The sequence below is a fragment of the Rhincodon typus genome, chromosome 1 (assembly GCF_021869965.1).
Source record: "Rhincodon typus isolate 14 chromosome 1, sRhiTyp1.1, whole genome shotgun sequence".
Classification (NCBI taxonomy): domain Eukaryota; kingdom Metazoa; phylum Chordata; class Chondrichthyes; order Orectolobiformes; family Rhincodontidae; genus Rhincodon; species Rhincodon typus.
In genome coordinates, this window is record NC_063332.1 from 10,404,562 (window position 1) to 10,423,520 (window position 18,959).

An 18,959-nucleotide genomic window follows, 5' to 3' on the forward strand; every position below is an offset into this window, starting at 1 on the left:
AATACTAACTGTTCTCTCTACCTGTCCTGCCATTTCGATTCACATTTATACCCAAGTCATTGTGCTTCTTTTTTTTCCCTTTATTCATTCACGGGATGAGGGCGTCGCTAGCTAGGCAGCATTTATTGCCCATCCCTAATTTCCCAGAGCGCAGTTCAGAGTCAACCACATTGCTGTGGGTCTGGAGTTACATGTAGGCCAGACCAGGTAAGGATGGCAGTTTCCTTCCCTAAAGGCCATTAGTGAACCAGATGGGTTTTTCCCAACAATCAACAATGGATTCATGGCCATCATTATACTCTTAATTCCAGATATTTATGGAGTTCAAATTCCACCATCTGCCGTGGCAGGATTTGAACCCAGGGCCCTAGAATGTTATCTGGGTGTCTGGATTAACAGTCTAGCAATAATGCCAGTAGACCATCACCTCCCCCTCAGAACTCTACCCTTTATTTTATATGGTCTTTCAGTGTTTTTCTTGTCAAAATGTATCATCTCACACTCCCTGCATTGAACCTCATTTGCCACCTGTCTTCCCACTCCACCAATCTGTATTGGTCGTTCTGGAATTGTACACTGTCCTCCTCATGGTTTACAATTCTTTCAAGATTTGTGTCATCTGCAAACTTTGAAATTGATCCACCTCCTCTCGTACATCGAGATCTAAATCATTAACACATATCAAGAAAAGCAAGGCTCCCAATACTGACACCTGACGAACTACAATACACAACCTTCCTCCAATCCAAAAGTGACCATTACTCAATGTAATGTTATTTTATATCCATGTTGTCACAGACCATTTTATTCCATAACTACTTTCCACATTCTTCACAAATCTGTTGTGTGGCACTGTATCAAATGCCTTCAACTGGGCTTGTATTCGCTGGAATTTAGAAGAATGAGGGGTGACCTGATAGAAGCATGCAAAATCCTGATGGGACTGGACAGGCTAGATACAGGAAGAATATTCCTGATGTTGGGGAAGCACAGAACTGGGGGTCACAGTCTAAGAATAAGAGGTAAGTCATGCAGGACTAAGATGAGGAAGAATTTCCCAACAGGAAGCTGTTGGGGTCAGTTCATGCGATATATTCAAGAGGGAGCTGGATGTGGTCCTTGTGGCTAAAGGGATCAAGGGGTATGATTGTATTGCCATGATTGTATTGAATGATGGTGCAGGCTCAAAGCACTGAATGGCCTACTCCTGCAACTATTTTCTATGTTTCTATGTTTCTAAAAGTCCTTGTACACAACATGAATGGTATGGCCTTCATTGAGCCTGTTACCTCTCCAAATACTACTACCTTTCTCAGAGGAATGTCAGAATGTAGAAGTCATCAGAAGAATAACAGAAAAACGTTCATCAAATTCATGTTCTACTTTTGTGGAAGTTGCATGTCACATTTTTAAAGGAGGTGTTGAATCCATCTTTCTGATGGTATACTGTCTTTTTGATAAAGTCTAGAGTCTAGATGATGGCAGAGGAGCAGTGCTGCGTTCGAGCCCCTGAGTTTGTTCGTTTCTGTCTGCTTTTCTTTCATTGTTTGCTTTTGGCTTATTGCTTTTTCTCTCCCTTTTTGTTTAAAGCCTTTTGTTTCAGCGAGGCTTTGGTAATGGGCCTTGCTTGAGCATGTTTCAGGAGCCGGTGAGGGATCAGGTGATCAGAGGCTGTGAGTAGGCCCTGCTTGAGTATGTTCCAGGATCAGGTAAGGGATCAGGTGATCAGAGGCTGTGAGTGGGCCCTGCCTGAGCATGTCCTAGGATCTGGTGAGGGATTTGGTGATCAGAGGCTGCGAGCAGTCCCTGACTGAGAATTTCCCGGGATCCAGTGAACAGAGGCTGCGAGCAGGCCCTGCCCAAGCATGTTCTGCGATCCAGTGAGGGATCAGGTGATCAGAGGGTACGAGCGGGCCCTGCCCGAGCACATTCCGGGATCCAGTTGCAGCTCTGGTCGGTATGGAATCGGAGGCAGCGGTGGCAGCAGGAGCAGATCAGAGGCGGTAGTGTCAGCAACAGCGAGCACTCATCTCCTCCCAAGGCTGTGGTTAGGCGGGGAGTGAGGGATGGGGTCCTGCATGGACATAAGACTTAAATAAGACTTTAATATCTGGGCATTTCTCATTCCTTTTGGCTTTGCTTCCTTTATTTCTGCTGGGTATTTTTTCAGAGATAGTAGGAACTGCAGATGCTGGAGAATCTGAGATAACAAGGTGTAGAGCTGGATGAACACAACAGGCCAAGCAGCATCAGAGGAGCCTTCCTGCTCCTCCGATGCTGCTTGGCCTGCTGTGTTCATCCAGCTCTACACCTTGTTATATCGGGTTTTTTTTCCCCAGGTTTTGTAATCAAGTGTGTAACCAAGATGGCACTGGTTCCAGTGGTGGTGAGATGGTGCCAAAGAATGAGCGACTTTCGTTCCAGTGGCAGCGTGGCCAAGGGGACTCGTGCCTGGTCAGCAGGCCCACGGCCCATGATGAAGCACTTAACAAAAAGGACTGTAAAGTCAGTACCCTTTCTTTATTTCTTCGGTTTTCTGCCTTTACATTCTATGTTTTGGTTTATTTTTCTGTGTTTGAAGATGGCGCCGGAGAGTGCTATAAAACACTTATCACGGTATTTTGTAATAAGATACACGTGATAACAAATAAATCAAATCAAATCAAATTTCTGGGGGCCTGCCTTAATACCTTCTCAATGTGGTTTGGTGTTAAGTTTTGTTTGATAACCACTTCTGTGCAGCATCCTGAAACTTTTCCAAAATTAAAGGTGTTGTGTGAAAGCAAGTTGAGATGACTGTTGGATGAAAAGATAGGACACAGTGGGACAAGCAGTCAAAGGGAAAATGGCTCTATAAACAACAGTGCTGGAAAAAATGCTTTGATTGTACTATGGTATTGAATGTTCCAGCCAGCTGTCTGTAGCTCCCTATGTTATAGATTTTCATAAGCTGTGGAGTCACTTATCATTAGAGGGAGTCTGTTTACATCCAATTGAACAGAAACTACTGACTGTCACATAATGTTTGACTTTTAATCTATTTCATTGTCAGAATTCAAAAGGACTTCTGGCACAGAAATCCTGCCAAGAATACGCAAAGGACAAGGAGTATGTGGTGAGGGGTTTCTTTCACTATGTTAATTTTTTCTTTTGATTTTGCCCAACTTACACTCTGGGTTAGTAACTCCCATCATCTGTGCTGGCAAGGAGAGATAGTGTCAGAGGAACGGCTCACTTTTTCAGATCAAGCATCGAGCAAAGACGGGCAGAGATTCTCAAATCCAACCCTGCCTCATCGCACATTTTAAATATGTCTTAAACATCATTGACATCATAAGGAATAACTTATATTTATACAGAACCTTTCTCAACCTGGGAATTTCCCAAAGTCATAGAGTTGCACAGCATGGAAACAGACCTTCAACCCAATTCATCCATGCCGACCAGCTATCTTAAATTAATCTAGTCCCATTTGCCAGCACTTGGCCCATGTCCCTCTATGCCCTTCCTATTCATGTACCCATCAAAAGGCTTTTAGATGTTGCAACTGTACCAGCCCCCACCACTTCCTCCTGCAGCTCATTCCATACTCGCACCACCCTCCACATGAAAAGGTTGCCCCTTAGGTCCCTTTTAAATCTTTCCCCTCTCACCTTAAACCTATGCCCTTTAGCTTTGGACTCCCCTACCCTGGGGAAAAGACCTTAACTATTCACCCTATCCATGCCCCTCCTGGTTTTATGAAGAAAGTGACCTAAAGCCTGAGTTTTCTCTGTTTTCTCCACAGCTTTGAATTTCTTTCACCCCACTTCTTGAGCATCCAATTCTCTTTCAAAAGTTATGACTGAATCTACTTCCACCAGTCTTTCAGAGAGGTCATTCCAGATTTTAATGCACAGACAAATTTCTCATCACACTGGTTCATTTGCCAATGATCTTAAATACAAATGTCAGGCAAAGACCATCTCCAAAACAAATCAAACAATCTCCCTTCCATGATTCAACCGCATTACTGATTCTCTATCTTCTATCATTGACCAAAAACTTAAGTAATGTGGCGACAAGAGCAAAGTCTGAGTTTGGATAATCCGGGAGAGGTGCTCCCCACTGATCCCACCTTTTTTTTATTATTCATTCACGGGATGAGGGACGTCACTGGCTAGTCAGCATTTATTACCCATCCCTAATTGCTCAGAGGGCAGTTGAGAGTCAACCACATTCCTGTGGGTCTGGAGTCATATGTAGGCCAGACCAGGTAAGGATGACAGTTTCCTTCCCTAAAGGACATTAGTGAACCAGATGGGTTTTTCCAACAATTGACAATGGATTCATGGTCATCATTAGACTCTTAGTTCCAGATATTTATTGAATTCAAATTCCACCATCTGCCATGGTGGAATTCAAATGCAGGTCCCGGGAACATTACCTGGGTCTCCCAATTAACAGTCCAGTGATAATATCACTAGGCCATCACCTCCCCTATCTTCAGTTAAGCTCCCCACATCTTCAGTTAAGCTCCTCTGCTCTAAGGAGAAAAACCTCTTCTACTGTGTGCAGAGATTCTCCGATCCAACCACATGATTAAGTCCTTTATCCCTGCAGCCACTTTAGTAAATCTTCTTCTGTCTGAGGCCTTGTCAATCTTCCTAAACTGCAGTGAGCACAGTTGGACATAGGGCACGACCCAAGTCTGACCAGAGGCTTACAAAGTTTTAACATAACTTCTTTGGTCATGGTCCGTATGCTTATGTTTCTGAAGGTCGTACTCTACAATGAATCCTAATACTCGCACCTTCTTCAAAAACATATATTGTCAAGTGTACAATTGCAAGCATTGCGGGATTTTCTCAGAAGAATATTTCTGTGCCAACGTAGTTTTGTTTTCTAACCTAGGGAAATAACACTAATCAATATTAACCTCTTGCCTTTCAGATGTACTTTAGCATTCTGTCTGAGTGCAGGGCGAGCTACCGAAGGATTAGTAAACAGAGGGAAGAGGCTTGTTCTCGGAATAAGAAATATTTTGGGGAGAAAGAAATCAATAGTCTATTACACACTGAATCTAACCTGCTGTCTAAAGATTTTCAAACACTGAGTGAGATTTAAAGCTGCTGGTATAATTTCTCAAGAGAAAATCATTTAACAGAGAAATAAGGTTGAGTGATCTCGTCATAGAAGTTTAATGGACCCAGCATACCCATTTTAACAGTTGACAAGCTGCGAGGTGATTTGTTAACATTTGGTATTGGCACGCAAGTTAGTGTCAACCACCAAACAAAAAAAAATCAAATGATGAGGGTCATGATCACTTTGTTGTTAATGGGATCTTGCTGTGCAGACATTAGTTGTCACCTCTACAGCGTCGCAACGACACTTCATTGGCGGTAAAGCACCTTGGGTTACTTTGAGGTAATTAAAGTTACTGTAGAAAGTGAGTTCATTTGGCTTCATACAGCTGCTATTAAACTGTAAGATGCAAAAGCAGAAGTAGGTGGCACGGTGGCTCAGTGGTCAGCACTGCTGCCTCACAGCGCCAGGAACCAGGATTTAATTCCGCCCTCAGGCAACTGTCTGTGTGGAGTTTGCACGTTCTCCCTGTGTCTGCGTGGGTTTCCTCCGGGTGCTCCAGTTTCCTCCCACAGTCCAAAGATGTGCAGGCTAGGTGGATTGGCCATTCTAAATTGTCCATAGTGTTCAGGGATGTATAGATTAGGTGGGTTATAGGGGAATGGGTCTGGGTGGGATGCTGTGAGGGTTGGTGTGGTTTACCCTAAGCCTTTATCCTTGTCCATTCCAGGTGACCCTACCTTTATCCTTATGAGATTATATAATTACGCAATTGTGTAATTTTATAAAGGAGGTGAAGGACGAGTGGTATTATAACTAGGCTGTTCATCCAAAGACCTAGGTAATGTTTTGGGGACCTGGATTTGAATCCCGCTACAGCAGATAGTGAAATTTAATTTCAATAAAAATATGAAGTTAGGATGACCATGAAATCATTGCCAATTGTTGGAAAAACTCTTCTGCTTTACTAATGTCCTTCAGGAATGGATACTGCCATCCCTACCTGGTCTGGTTGAACGTGACTCCAGACCACAGTAACGTGAATGATTCTTAATTACCCTCTGCCCTCTGAGCAATTAGGGATGGGCAATAAATGCTGGCCCAGGCAGCAATATCCACATCCTGTGAATGAATAAAAGCTCTTCTTTGAGTTTAGCACAGCTGTTTCTGACCAAACTTACTCACTCTTAAACTGAATGCTATATTCTACCATATCATGGTCACCATTCTGAGATCATTTATCAAACTTGCCTCATTACACATGATACACTGCTGGACTAAGAGGTATCTACAAGCAAGCCCTGTGACTTCCAAAAAAATGTTGCAAGAAATTCATTATCAAATGTCATTGTCGTTCCAACATGATACCATTACAACAGTCTTTCAAATTAATTGTTATGGAAATAGCCAGAAATGAATAGTGAAGATATGTGGAACAGCAGTTCAGGATGCTGTAATTTAGCATTGCAATGCAGTACCAAAGGAGCACTACATTTCTGAGGTGCTGTCTTTCAGTGGTAATGTTAAAAAAAAGTTCTTGCCTGTCCTCTCTGATGGATGCAAAAGAGCACACGGCACTATTTTGAAAGATAGTGGAGGAGTTCTCTCCCTCCCTGTATTCTAGTGAATATTTATCCCATAACTGACATTGCTAAAAGTAGTTACCTGGTGATTATCACATTGCTGTTGGTGCAGGAGCTTGCTGCGCTCAAAAACAAACATTTTCATGACTTTGGAACACGCTAAGTGTGTGACACCTACTATACCAATCCAAATTCCTTTCTGACTCTTTCTCTCTCCATCACAAAATATTTATGCAAGAATGTGCACTTCCCCTCCTGAGACCAGCCATTGGCTTAAACCAGGATTGGTCCAGATATGGTTTCTAACCCATGGTGAGCTAGTTGTCTAGAGAACAATTGAATGAATTAGCTTTATTACCACATGTACTGAAATGAGTACAGTGAAAAGTTTACAAGTCACCACTTACAGTGACATCTCAGGTACAAAGATACCTAGGCACAGCTTCTCAGTGACAAGATTAATTACGGTGTAATAATATCACCAACACACTGCGCTATCTTAGCTGCAGAGCGCCTAGATATAATCCTTGGTTACAGAATAGAGAAATGAAGAAAAAAAGGTTACACTACAGCCATACACAAGTATAAGTAAAAGGTCAGAAAAACAAGAAGCAATGTTAAAAAGAAAACATCACAGACTCTCTCCAAAGGTTCTCCATAGCAGATCAGCGCAGGGGGCCTCCATGTGGTTTGACTATTGGCTTATTTTGGGCAGAATTGGGTCGTTGACAATTCAAATTTGCTAAGAAAATATAGGAGAAGGGGTAAACCTGCCAGCCTCTCTCCAGTGATTCCCTATTGGATATCAAGTTGAAGTAGAGGGATGGGAAGAATTGATCTCATCAGTCATCGCTGATTGCCAAGATTCAGTCATCTGCTGGGGTAGAGGTACTAATGGTGCCAAAACTTCCATGCCAGTCAGTCCATAGGGAAAACAATATTTCACTTCTTCCTATTCTAAACCCTGGGCCTCAGCAGAGCCCAGGTATGATCTCACACACACAAAATAACAGCCTTTAGTATTGCTTTTCAACAGAAGCCTGCAAGAAAATTACCAGCGTTTTGTCAAACTGTAATAAAGTATGCATTCTGAAAGCTTTTTCTTTCTGTGCCTTTTTTGTTGTGAAACACTGAGTCATCCATTGAGACATGACGGGGTGCCCGTTTGCAGCTCTGTGTTCTAATTACTGCTCTCATCGTGTCAGTGTTTGAATGCTGCGAGCGGTGGGGTACCTCCTCTGAACAATGAGTGCATCGCAGCATGGGGAGAGAGGTCACAAGGGCTGACAGTGGAGCTCATGTTCATTCAGCACCTCAATTAAGCTGTAGCTTTAAAGAATTGCTGCAGCACAGAATCAGACCATTCATCTTGATGTATGGAGGCTGGCTCATGGTAAGAGCAACTCAGATAGTCCAACTCTCCTGCCGTTTCCCTGCAGTCTATTTTTTTTTGTTTTGTTAAGGTGATTATCTAATTTCCCCCTTAGAAAGCCACAATTCAATCAACCTGCCAAACACTCCTCAGCGAGACCCTAACCACATGCTGTTTAATTTTTATTTTCCCCAACTCCCCTACTTTGGCTGATTTGTCATTCAGCATACACCAGTCTCCTCTGGTTCACGACACGTCCATCAAAACAGTGTCTGATGTCCCCAGCACAGAGGAGGCCACACTATCGTTAGTGCAGACAGGTTACAATCATGACTTCTTCTTAATCACTCCTTGAAACTCCATTGGGTTAATTCGATTGAGAGGAGTTCTAACTGAGGTATAGAAGATGTTAAAGGGGATTGACAAAGCAGGAGGGGGAATGTTTCCTCATGTAAGGCAATCTGGAATGCAAGGTCATAGGATAAAGGGTGACAGGTTTAAAACAGAGATGAGGATGAATGACTTCTTTAAAAGGGCCTTGAATCAGTGGAATTTTCTAACCCAGAGGGTGGTGGATGCTGGGACATTGAGCAAATTTAAGGACAAGATAGACAGATTTTTAATGAGTAATGGGTTGAAGGCTTATGGAGAGCAGACAGGAAAGTGGAGTTGAGGCCGAGATGAGATCAGCCGTGATCATATTAAATGGCAGAGCAAGTTCGAGGGGCTGAATGGCCTATTCCTGCTTCTAGTTCTTACGCTTAATTGACAGAAGTGCACATAAAATCGCTCATTCACCTGGAAGGAGTGCTTGGCATCATGTTTGGTGAGGATTGAAGATTAAAGGGCAGGTGTGACATTAGCTGTATTTGTACGGCAAGGCGCTGTGCAAAGGGAATGGGGTGTTGGGAGTGATTAATGAATGAACCTGGGTATGACAAAGGAAACAGAAAAGGATGGGTCACTTTGGAATGCTGAAAGGCAAGGGGAGTCCATCTTCCACTGTATTGAAGGTGGTAGAAATAGCAGAAAATGAGTCATTGAGTAAGTAGGCTGGAGAGTGGAAAGTGAGGACAAGGGGAACCCAGTGAGTGAGTGGGGAAAAGCAAACGCAGAGGTGCAAGCAACGTGACAGATACAGTCAAGGGCACTGTTAATGACAGTTGACACTTCTCTGCGTTATATTCAGTTGACATAGGAGCAGAGGAACACATGAATTAGGTGCAGCACTAGGCCACTCAGTCCCACAAAGCCTGTCTCACCAGCCATTATCCATTGAGCAGGTTGGGACATCCAGCGGTTGTGAAAGATGCTGTGGAAATACAGGAACTTCTTGCTTGCATTTTTGACTCTGCCATTGGTGCAACTGCTAGACTTACAATCAGTGAAACTCTTCAGCATCACCCCCTCCTGAACACTCATACATACAGCATGAACTTTTTTGTTATCGTACTCAATAGTAGCCATGATCCTTTCAGTATTGAGCCGTGGGACAAAATGTGGTGCTCCAACAATGCTGGAACTCTCTCCATTGGGTGTGCACTGGTGGGCACAGATGCCAGTGCACCTAATTCACAGTCTGCAAATTTCCTTGCCCATTTGGAAATCTGAGAAGTTGTTCAATCTGATATGCTGAACTCACACAGCCAGATTCTGTAAAATCATGCAAGTTACCACTGTGCGGGCTTTTGATAGAGTAGGGTCACAGTAAATTGGGAGAAACTGTTCCTGCTTGTGAAAGGAACAAGAACAAAAGGGCATCGATGGTTCTCATTTCCTTCTCATCATCTCCTTCTTAGGCTTAATGCTAATTTGTCCTCCAATGTAGAGTAGTTTGAGAGCATTTTCTATGCGAGCAGGTCTAAATATGTATGAATATTGTTCCAGACACAGCAACAACATGAATTTAACAAAAATTCATCGATTTTTTACCCTTATGCAAGGCTCCATAGTATGCTTACCCATAACCAGCACTGCCTACTTGTCTACTGTAACTGTCTACCATTATCAACCTGTCTAGTCATGGAACAGTCCCATATAACCATCGGCTACTGGGGTTCCTGGGCTTCTTGGCCACCTGTAATTTTTGTGGCTTTGAAAATTACTTTATCCACATGTACATATGATGTGCTAGACTCCAATCCCTGATTTCTTTATTGATGGGGCAGCTTCTTAGGATTTTTTGCACATCAACCCCATTCGCCAGATCCTCGGGCAGCTGGAATGGTGAGGACGGGACAAGTCTTAGGCCCTCTTGGTGGTTCTGTTCCCAGCGCTTACCTCAGGTGGCCATCAGCAGGGTCAGGTAGGGGGTCAATATACATGAATCCCTCTGCGGTTATGTCTGCACCATGTTATCAAAGAATAAAGAACAATACAGCACACGAACAGGCCCTTCGGCCCACCAAGCCTGCGCCAACACATGATGCTTTTCTAAACTAAAAAGCTTCCACCTCTCCACAGTCAGTATCCTTTTATTCCCTGCCTCTTCATATCTCTGTCAAGATGCCTCTTAAACGTTGCTATTGCATCTGCTCTCCCCACCTCGTCTGGCAGTACATTCCAGGCATTTACCACTCTCTGTGCAAAAAACATGCCTCTCACAATTTCTTCCCACTTTTTATCTTAAACTTACCTCCCCTAGTAATTGACATTTCTACCCTGGGAGAATGACTGTGACTTTCCATGCCTCTCATCATTTTGTAAATTTCTATCAGCCTTCAACTTTCAAGTGAAAACAAACAAGTTTGTCCAATCCCCTCCTCATAGATAATACCCTCCAATCCAAGTAACAACCTGGTAAACATTTTCTATATTCTCTCCAAAGACTCCTTCTGTAGTGACCAGTACCGTACACAATATTCCAAATGTGGCCTCACTAAAGCTGCTACATAATTTGCTAAGTTTTATACTCTATGCCCTGACCCATGAAGGCAAGTGTGTCATATGCCTCTTGCCTATCTTCTCCACTTATGTTGCCACTTTCAGTGAACTATGGACCCGTACGCCTAGATCCATCTGTATATTAAAGCTGCTAAGGGTTCTGCCAATTACTGTGTAATTCCCTCCTGCATTAGACCTTCCAAAATGCATCACCTCACATTTGTCCGGATAAACTTCCATCTTCCATTTCTCTGCTCATGTCTCCAACTTATCTATATCCTGCTGTATCCACTGGCAATCTTCCACGCTATCTGCAACTCCCCCAGTCTTTGTGTCATCTACAAACTTACTAATCAGACCACCTACATTCTCCTCCAAATCATTACAATACATTATAAACCAGAGGAGTACCAGCACTGATCTCAGCAGAACACCACTGGTAATAGATCTCCAGTTAGAAAACACCATTTCACCGCTACTCTCTGTCTTCTACGACTAAGCCAGTTCTGTATCCATCATAACAGCTTACTGTTGATGCCATGTGAGTTCACCTTTTGTATCAGCCTGCCATGAGGGACCTTGCCATAGGCTTTGCTAAAGTCTATACAGACAACATCTACCACCCTGCTCTCATCAATCACCTTTGTCACTTCCTCAAAGAACTTAAATCAAGTTTGTGAGATGCAACCTCTCCTGCATAAAGCCAATCGCTGATAAGTCCATATTTTTCCAAGTGTTTCCTTGGAGAAGCCATCCATTGACAAGCTACAGACCTTCCGTGACTGCTGGGCACCACAGAGACTAGGCTGTATAATTCTTCCCCAAGATCAAATTTTAATTTAAATTTTGTATTTGGGGGTTGATCTTTTTCACATAGCTCTTTTAAGGGGCCATCAATTTCTAATTAGCTTTCAAGAAAGGGAAACCTGTCACAGTTTCCAGCATTAGTTGCTTTGTTTTAGATTTTTAATCAGCTAAGGATATTGCAGATTTGCATCAAAGATATGTTAAACAGAGTGCAGCTATGCTCTAATTGAATGGTGCTGTAAGTTTGAGAGGCTGATAGGTTAGACAGGAAGCAGGTAAAATTAACACCTCCTGCATGAAAGGAAAAGGGAAAACATGTCAGCATTTCACAAAGTGTTCAAGAAATAGATCATGGAGAAAGTATATTCTGACAGGGTGATATGTAATAAGGAGGGAAGGAATTGGAGCACAAAGACACGGTGGCTCAGTGGTTAATACTGCTGCCTCGCAGCGCCAGGGAACTGGGCTCGGTTCCACCTTCAGTCAATATGGAGTTTGCACATTCTCCCCACGTCTGCATGGGTTTCCTCTGGGTGCTCCAGTTTCCTCCCACAGTCCAAAGATGTGCAGGTTAGGTGAACTGGCTGTGCTAAATTACCCATAGTGTTCAGGGATGTGCAGGCTTGGGGGGACTAGCTGTGGGAAATTTAGGATTACAGGGATAGGATGATGGGGTCTTAATGGGCCAAACGCCTGCTTCCACACTGTAGAGATTCTATGATGACTAGCACAAAGTGATTGGTCTGAATGGCCAGCTTCTTTGCTGTTGACTCTGCACACATGTACAGATATTTGAAAGCCCTCTGGCTATCTCTAATTAAGGACTGCAGTGACATACGCGCAGTCATGTTGACCCGCATCAGTGAGTAGCGTGCAGTAAACGGTTTTCTCACAGTCTGCACAACATGCAAATAAGCCAGTATTTTACGAGGACAGACAGCTGTTTGTCGCCGTCTGCTCCTTGCGAGGCTGTTCGCTGGAGGTCAACTGTGCCGTGATGTTGCCTGAATGACAAGTTCTGTCAAATAGATAAGCAACAGTACTTCCACAAAACTCCGACCACTTAGCTTACTAGTTGATGCACTTTGCCTTGCTGTGCTGCTCAGTCTAGCTGGTCCTAGAGGCTGTGTTACTGGGCCCACAAACTCCCAATGCTTTCACTCAAATGCACTGCAGGCTGGGAGCAGAAGGATTCCTGCACTGTAGTTCAGCACTAATGCACAAATAACAAAAAGGACTCGCATTTTTATTAAGATAAAATAATGTAACTCCTCGGATGCTTTAAAGTCACCCTTTATTTACACGTGCACAGTACATGGATTCTGAGCCAGCTCTGAGCCTGTCCCTAGAGTAAGGAGATTCTCCTGGTTATATCTGTCCGCCAGGACTCCCTGACCGGCCCTAAGTTAACAAACCCAATCGGGGAACTCTTACTCAATGAGATCCGCCTGGACCGCTTCATTGCAATTACCAGAAAGAACTGCGGATGCTGGGGATCTGAAACAAAAACCGAAACTGCTGGTGAATCTCAGCAGGTCAGACAGCATCTGTGGGAAGAAAGCACAGTTGACGTTTCGAGGCTGGTGACTCTTCATCAAAATTGACAGCAGTGCAGGCAAAGTGGTATTTATGCTGAGGACGAGGCTGGCGGTCTGGCAGCATGAGGAAAAAGTGAGCAGATTGGTGGAGACGGAGCCAGAGAGAGAGAGAGATATGAATGGGGTAGGTAAACGAGGGGATTATGTATGGCTGGCAGGACAGAAAAGAAGCTGAATAAGTAATAATTAGTTGAGGGTAGCAGACAGTAAACTTAGAAACATAGAAGATAGGAGCTGGAGGAGGCCATTTGGCCCTTCGAACCTGCTCTGGCATTCTTCGTGATCGCGGCTGATCGTCCAACTCAATAGTCTAATCCCGTTTTCTCCCCATAACCTTTGATCCCATTGACCCCAGGTGCTACATCTAGTCACCTCTTGAATACAGTCAATGTTTTGGCATCAAATACTTCCTTCATTACTTTGGGTGAAGAAATATCTCCTCGTCTCTGTCCTAAATGGTCTACCCCGAATCCTCATACTGTGACCCCTGGTTCCGGACACACCCACCATCGGGAACATCCTCCCTGCATCTACCCTGTCCAGTCCTGTTATAATTTTATAAGTCTCGATGAGATCCCCTCCCATTCGTCTGAACTCTAGCTAAAACAATCCCAACCTAGTGAATCTCTCCTCATACGTCAGACCCGCCATTCCCGGAATCAGCCTGGTCAACCTTTGCTGCACTCCCTCGAGAGCAAGGGCATCCTTCCTCAGAAAAGGAAACCCAAACTGCACACAATATTCTAGGTGTGGCCTCACCAAGGCCCTGTATAACTGCAACAACACGTCCCTGCTCCTGTACTCGAAACCTCTTGCGATGAAGGCCAACATACCATTTGCCTTCTTTACCGCCTGCTGTACCTGCATGTTTACCTTCAGCGACTGGTGCACAAGGACACCCAGGTCCCACTGCACAGTCCCCCCTGCCAGTTAATCTGTGCTGACAGCAACCCATGTATTGTGATAACAGGCCTGAAAGAGGGTGCAAATGGGTTGGAGTTGGACTGGGTGTGGAGCTAGGTGAAAAACATAGAATCTCATTTTCAGCATAACAACCACAATTTTCCAGCACTATTAATTCTGATTATGTGTCACCCGGACTTAAAACGTTAACCCTGCTTTCTTCCCACAGATGCTGCCAGACCTGCTGAGTTTTGCCGGCAATTTCCGTTTCTGTTCTTGCGTTTTTATTCCGTTTTTGAAAAAGCATTCAGGGATGTAAGTGTCACCGGCTGGTGTCCACATTTGTTGACTGTCGCTCATGACCCTCAAAGAAGGTGGGAGTGAGCTCCTTTCTTTAACTGATGCATTATAGAGAATGACTTTCACAATCTTAATGCATCCCAAAGCACTGCACAGCCAATGCAATTCTGTCACTGTTGCAACACGGGATAAAAGATGTTATAGTCTTACCAGACCAGCAGGCTGCTCTTGTAGAGAGAGGTGACTTAATCTAAGGATCACCACACCTCCAGTTGAGAAGGTGGGTCCTTCACGGTAACCTCAGACAGCACAGGATATGAACTCACACGATTAGCTTCACTCTGCATTGCAGAGCAGTTGTCCAACTAACTGAGCCACCAACATAGGACAGCAGCAGAGTGAACAGGTCATCTGTTGTATTGAAGAACCACAATGGACCACCTAACGTTCTTCTGTGCCATATCATTTTATGACTCAATGGTTCTCCAGTTGGCTGAAGGCTTGAGTGAGGGACAATTCTCCCTTCTCTACTTCACCCTTGACCTTTTCTACCCACTTGGGAGCAACATCTGTTAAAACGCAAGCAAAAGACATTTTGACATTGACCCTCTGATATTCCAGCTCGTCAGTCTAGCAGTCTTCCAGCAGTTTAACAGCGACCTTTTTTCCTAGTACTTTGTTGTAATCAAAAGCCGCGAGCTGCTTTATTTCCGCAAGAGCTGTTTTGAGAGCAAGCATCCATCCAAATTCAATACGCTGGACACCAGTTTTCAAGCAGAGACCAAGAAAATTATCCTGTTCTCTTTGGCGGCCAAAAATCAACCAAACATATGATATTCCAGTTTTCTGATCAGCAATGGTCATTGAGTTCTGAAGAGATTGAATGGATTGCTTTGTAACATGAAGCTTACAAGTTAATATTTAGATATTCCATCAGCTTGAGTGCTCTGGTTGGGTACATCACTGCGTACATTTCTTCAAGAACAAAGAACAAACAAAGAACTGTGAGCAGAAGAACAGGCCCTTCAGCCCACCAATGTGTTGACACATGACGCCTTCTTAAGCTAAAAACCTTTTGCCTCTATGCGGTCTGTATCTCTCTATTTCCTGCCTATTCATTTGTCTGTCAAGATGCCTCTCAAGCATTGCCATTGTACCTGCTTCTATCACCTCCTCTGACAGCACATTCCAGGCACTTACCACCCTCTGCGTAAGAAGTTTGCCTCTCACATCTCCTTTAAACTTTCCCCCTTTTATCTTAAACCGATGTTCTCCAGTAATTGACGTTTCTACTCTGGAAAAAGACTCTGACTATCTATTCTATCCATACTTTTCATAATTTTGTGAACTTCGATCAGGTTGCCCCTCAGCCTCCAATATTCAAGTAAAATCAAACCAAGTTTGCCCAATCTCTCCATGTAGTTAGTACCCTCCAAACCTGGCAACATCATGGTAAACATTTCTGTACCTTCTCCAAAGCCTCCACATCCTTCTGGTAGTGTGGTGACCAAAACTCTACACAATATTGCAAATGTGACCTAACTAAAGTTTTATACAGCTGCAATATGACTTGCCAATTTTTATATTCTATGTCCTGTCCGATGAAGGCAAGCACTTCATATGCCTTCTTGACTACCTTATCCACTTGAGTCGCCACTTTCAGGGAACTGTGAACCTGACATCCAGATCCCTCTGTACGTTAATGCCACTATGGGTTCTGCCATTTACTGTATTCCTCCCTCCTGCATTTGATCTTCCAAAATGCATCACCTTACATTTGTCCAGATTAATATCCAACTCACCCCATCTCATTCCAAGCCATTTTTTTGCCCAAGTTTCTAGCCTATCTATATCCTGCTATATCCTTTGGCAATCTTCATTACTATCAGCAGCTCCCCCAATTTTTGTGTTGTCTGCCAACTTAGTAAGCTTCCTTCACAATGTGAACATTGTATAAATTAAGCTAACTCTCAGTGGAATTGTCAGAAGCACTTGCACATCGGCTGACGAGAAATTCAACTGACCCAAGACAACGGGGCTTCCGAACATTGGTCACAGACCCATAGGGGAATTCATTCACTGTTTACATGTTGCATGTACAATCCTCAATTCTAGTCTCAGTGACAAAGGAGGACAAACAAGTGCTTGCATGTACTTCCCCTGGTATATTTTGAAGGCTGTTGTTAAATCCTTGCAAACAAAAGGACCGTCCAAGCTTAATGAAGGATGCTCGTGTCACAAGTACAGGTACATCAAAAGCAAACCGAAGTGAATGATTACTTTTCTCCTTTTTCAGAGTCATAAGAAGTACAACTGCGCAAAGGAAGCTCTGTTTGATCGCTGGTCTCACATTTCAAGTGATTCTGTCCCAATTTCCAAAATTAGAAACGAAACTGTGCAACAGTCACAACATCAGTGCAAGTCAACCATTTCACCAAAGAAACAAAACTGATATTCTCAAACACATTGGATTCTGCTAAAAATCCACAAAGCCAAAACTCAATGAAGTTGGAAGTACTTACGATGAGGCTGTGATCTCTTCCGAGTATGATAACCACCTGGTTGACAGCCCGAAGCAGCTTGTCCATGATGTCCTGAATATCCTGATTAGTGTTTCCCTGAAAGAGACAATATTGGAATATGTTAAAGTCATGCCAACTCACCAAGATTATCCTGGAATCACCAGCAATCTTCCAGACATGTCTACAAGCAAGCAAGGAGAAAGTTCCTTGTGGGCATGAGAAATAATTGCGAGTTTTTCTCCTATTTTCTTTGAACATGCCTGTTTATGAGTTATTTAAAGGATTGGCAATGGAGAAACATAACAGATTTCTAATGCATGAGAGATATAGAATTCCTACAGTATGGAAGCAAGCCATTCAGCCCATACACCACCCTTCCTCTATAACCTCACATTTCCTACAGGTAATCCACCTGGTCCGTACATCTTTGGCCGTTATGGGCAATTTACCATGACCCATCCACCTAACCTGCACATCTTTAGACTGTGGGAGGAAACACACACACAGACAAACCATGTGCAAACCCCACGCAGACAGTCACCTGAGGCTGGAATCAAACCTGGGTCCCTGCAGATGTGAGGCAACAGTGCTAGCCACTGAGCAACCATGCCACCACAACATTGGAATGTGTTACAGTCACATAAAGGGTGGCAATAAAAACAAAGTTGCTGGAAAAGCTCAGCAGGTCTGGCAGCATCTGTGAAAGAGAAAAACAGAGTTAACGTTTCGGGTCCAGTGACCCTTCCTGAGTTCTGGACCCAAAACGTTAACTCTGTTTTTTTCTTCACAAATGCTGCCAGACCTGCTGAGCTTTTCCAGCAACTTCTGTCTTTATTCCTGATTTACAGCATCCGCAGTTCTTTTGGTTTTTACATAAAGGGTGGCAACTCATCAAGACTGTCCTGGAGTCACCAGCAATCAGCAAGAGTTGAGCCTCTGTTGATCACTCAGAATCAGTTGGTGCGGTACATGTAGGACACCAGAAGGACAGACATGTTGGATGATTGCTGACATGAACATGATTCTTGATTCTGGAACATCTCAGACATTAAACATGAGGAGGAATGCAGGAGCAGGAGACATTCGATCAACCTGCCGTTTCGAGCATTTGATTAGATAATGGCTAACCTTTCCCCCAAATTCACCGTCCTGCCTTTTCCCCACGTACCTCAGAGTGAGAGATCAGTAAATGAAAGTTAAGGTACAGATCAGACATGATCATTTTCATGATGGAGGAGCCTTGAGGACTGCATTGTTCCTTTCTTCCTCCTTGCTTTTCACACTAAAACGGGCACTCGTTATCCCCAGAAGTGTCATATGACTTCTGAGGACAAAAGTAAATGACCTTCCTTTAATCATAGATCATGGAATCCTTACAGTGTGGAAACATGTGCACTAATAAGGTAAAAGTCTCGGTGTACCAGGAATTAATGTGAACTTTAACCAGTGCTCAAGCTGCCAAGTTAATTTATTGTCCAGATTTCCCACTCAAAAGAAAACTGACTTTAAAAATCTGACAGGAAAGGTTTGGAAATGAGAGCGATTAAAGGGAAAATGGGACAGAAGACTGTGGGATGCAATTTTGTTTCACTCTCTAGTGGCTGATGACTCTATACAAATGTTCAAGGATGGGCCTTTCTTCTCCTTCACAAGTTCTTTTCAAATAAATCAATACGGCTTTACTTTCTGAGAAACTGAAGCAAAGTTTATCTGCAATTTTAGAGGCACGAAAAGCCGGCAGAAGAAGAGAGAATTGCTTTAAACGCAACCATGGTGACTCACTGGAACAACTGAGTCAAAGATTACCAGGTAACAAAGGAAAGGGCTTAAAATTGAATCAGAGATAGTAGGAACTGCAGATGCTGGAGAATTCGAGACAACAAGGTGCAGAGCTGGATGAACACAGCAGGCCAAGCAGCATTTT

General features: G+C 43.5%; 1 protein-coding gene across 1 annotated transcript in view; it reads right to left on the reverse strand.

Moving 5' to 3' along the window:
• Positions 1 to 18,959, reverse strand: part of LOC109931733 (dedicator of cytokinesis protein 1-like) — a 1,067,415-nt gene that overhangs the window by 690,088 nt on the left and 358,368 nt on the right. The window contains exon 21 of the mRNA XM_048601800.1: positions 17,036 to 17,131. Coding sequence (XP_048457757.1) covers positions 17,036 to 17,131 — 96 coding nt within the window. The remainder of the gene's footprint in view (positions 1 to 17,035; positions 17,132 to 18,959) is intronic.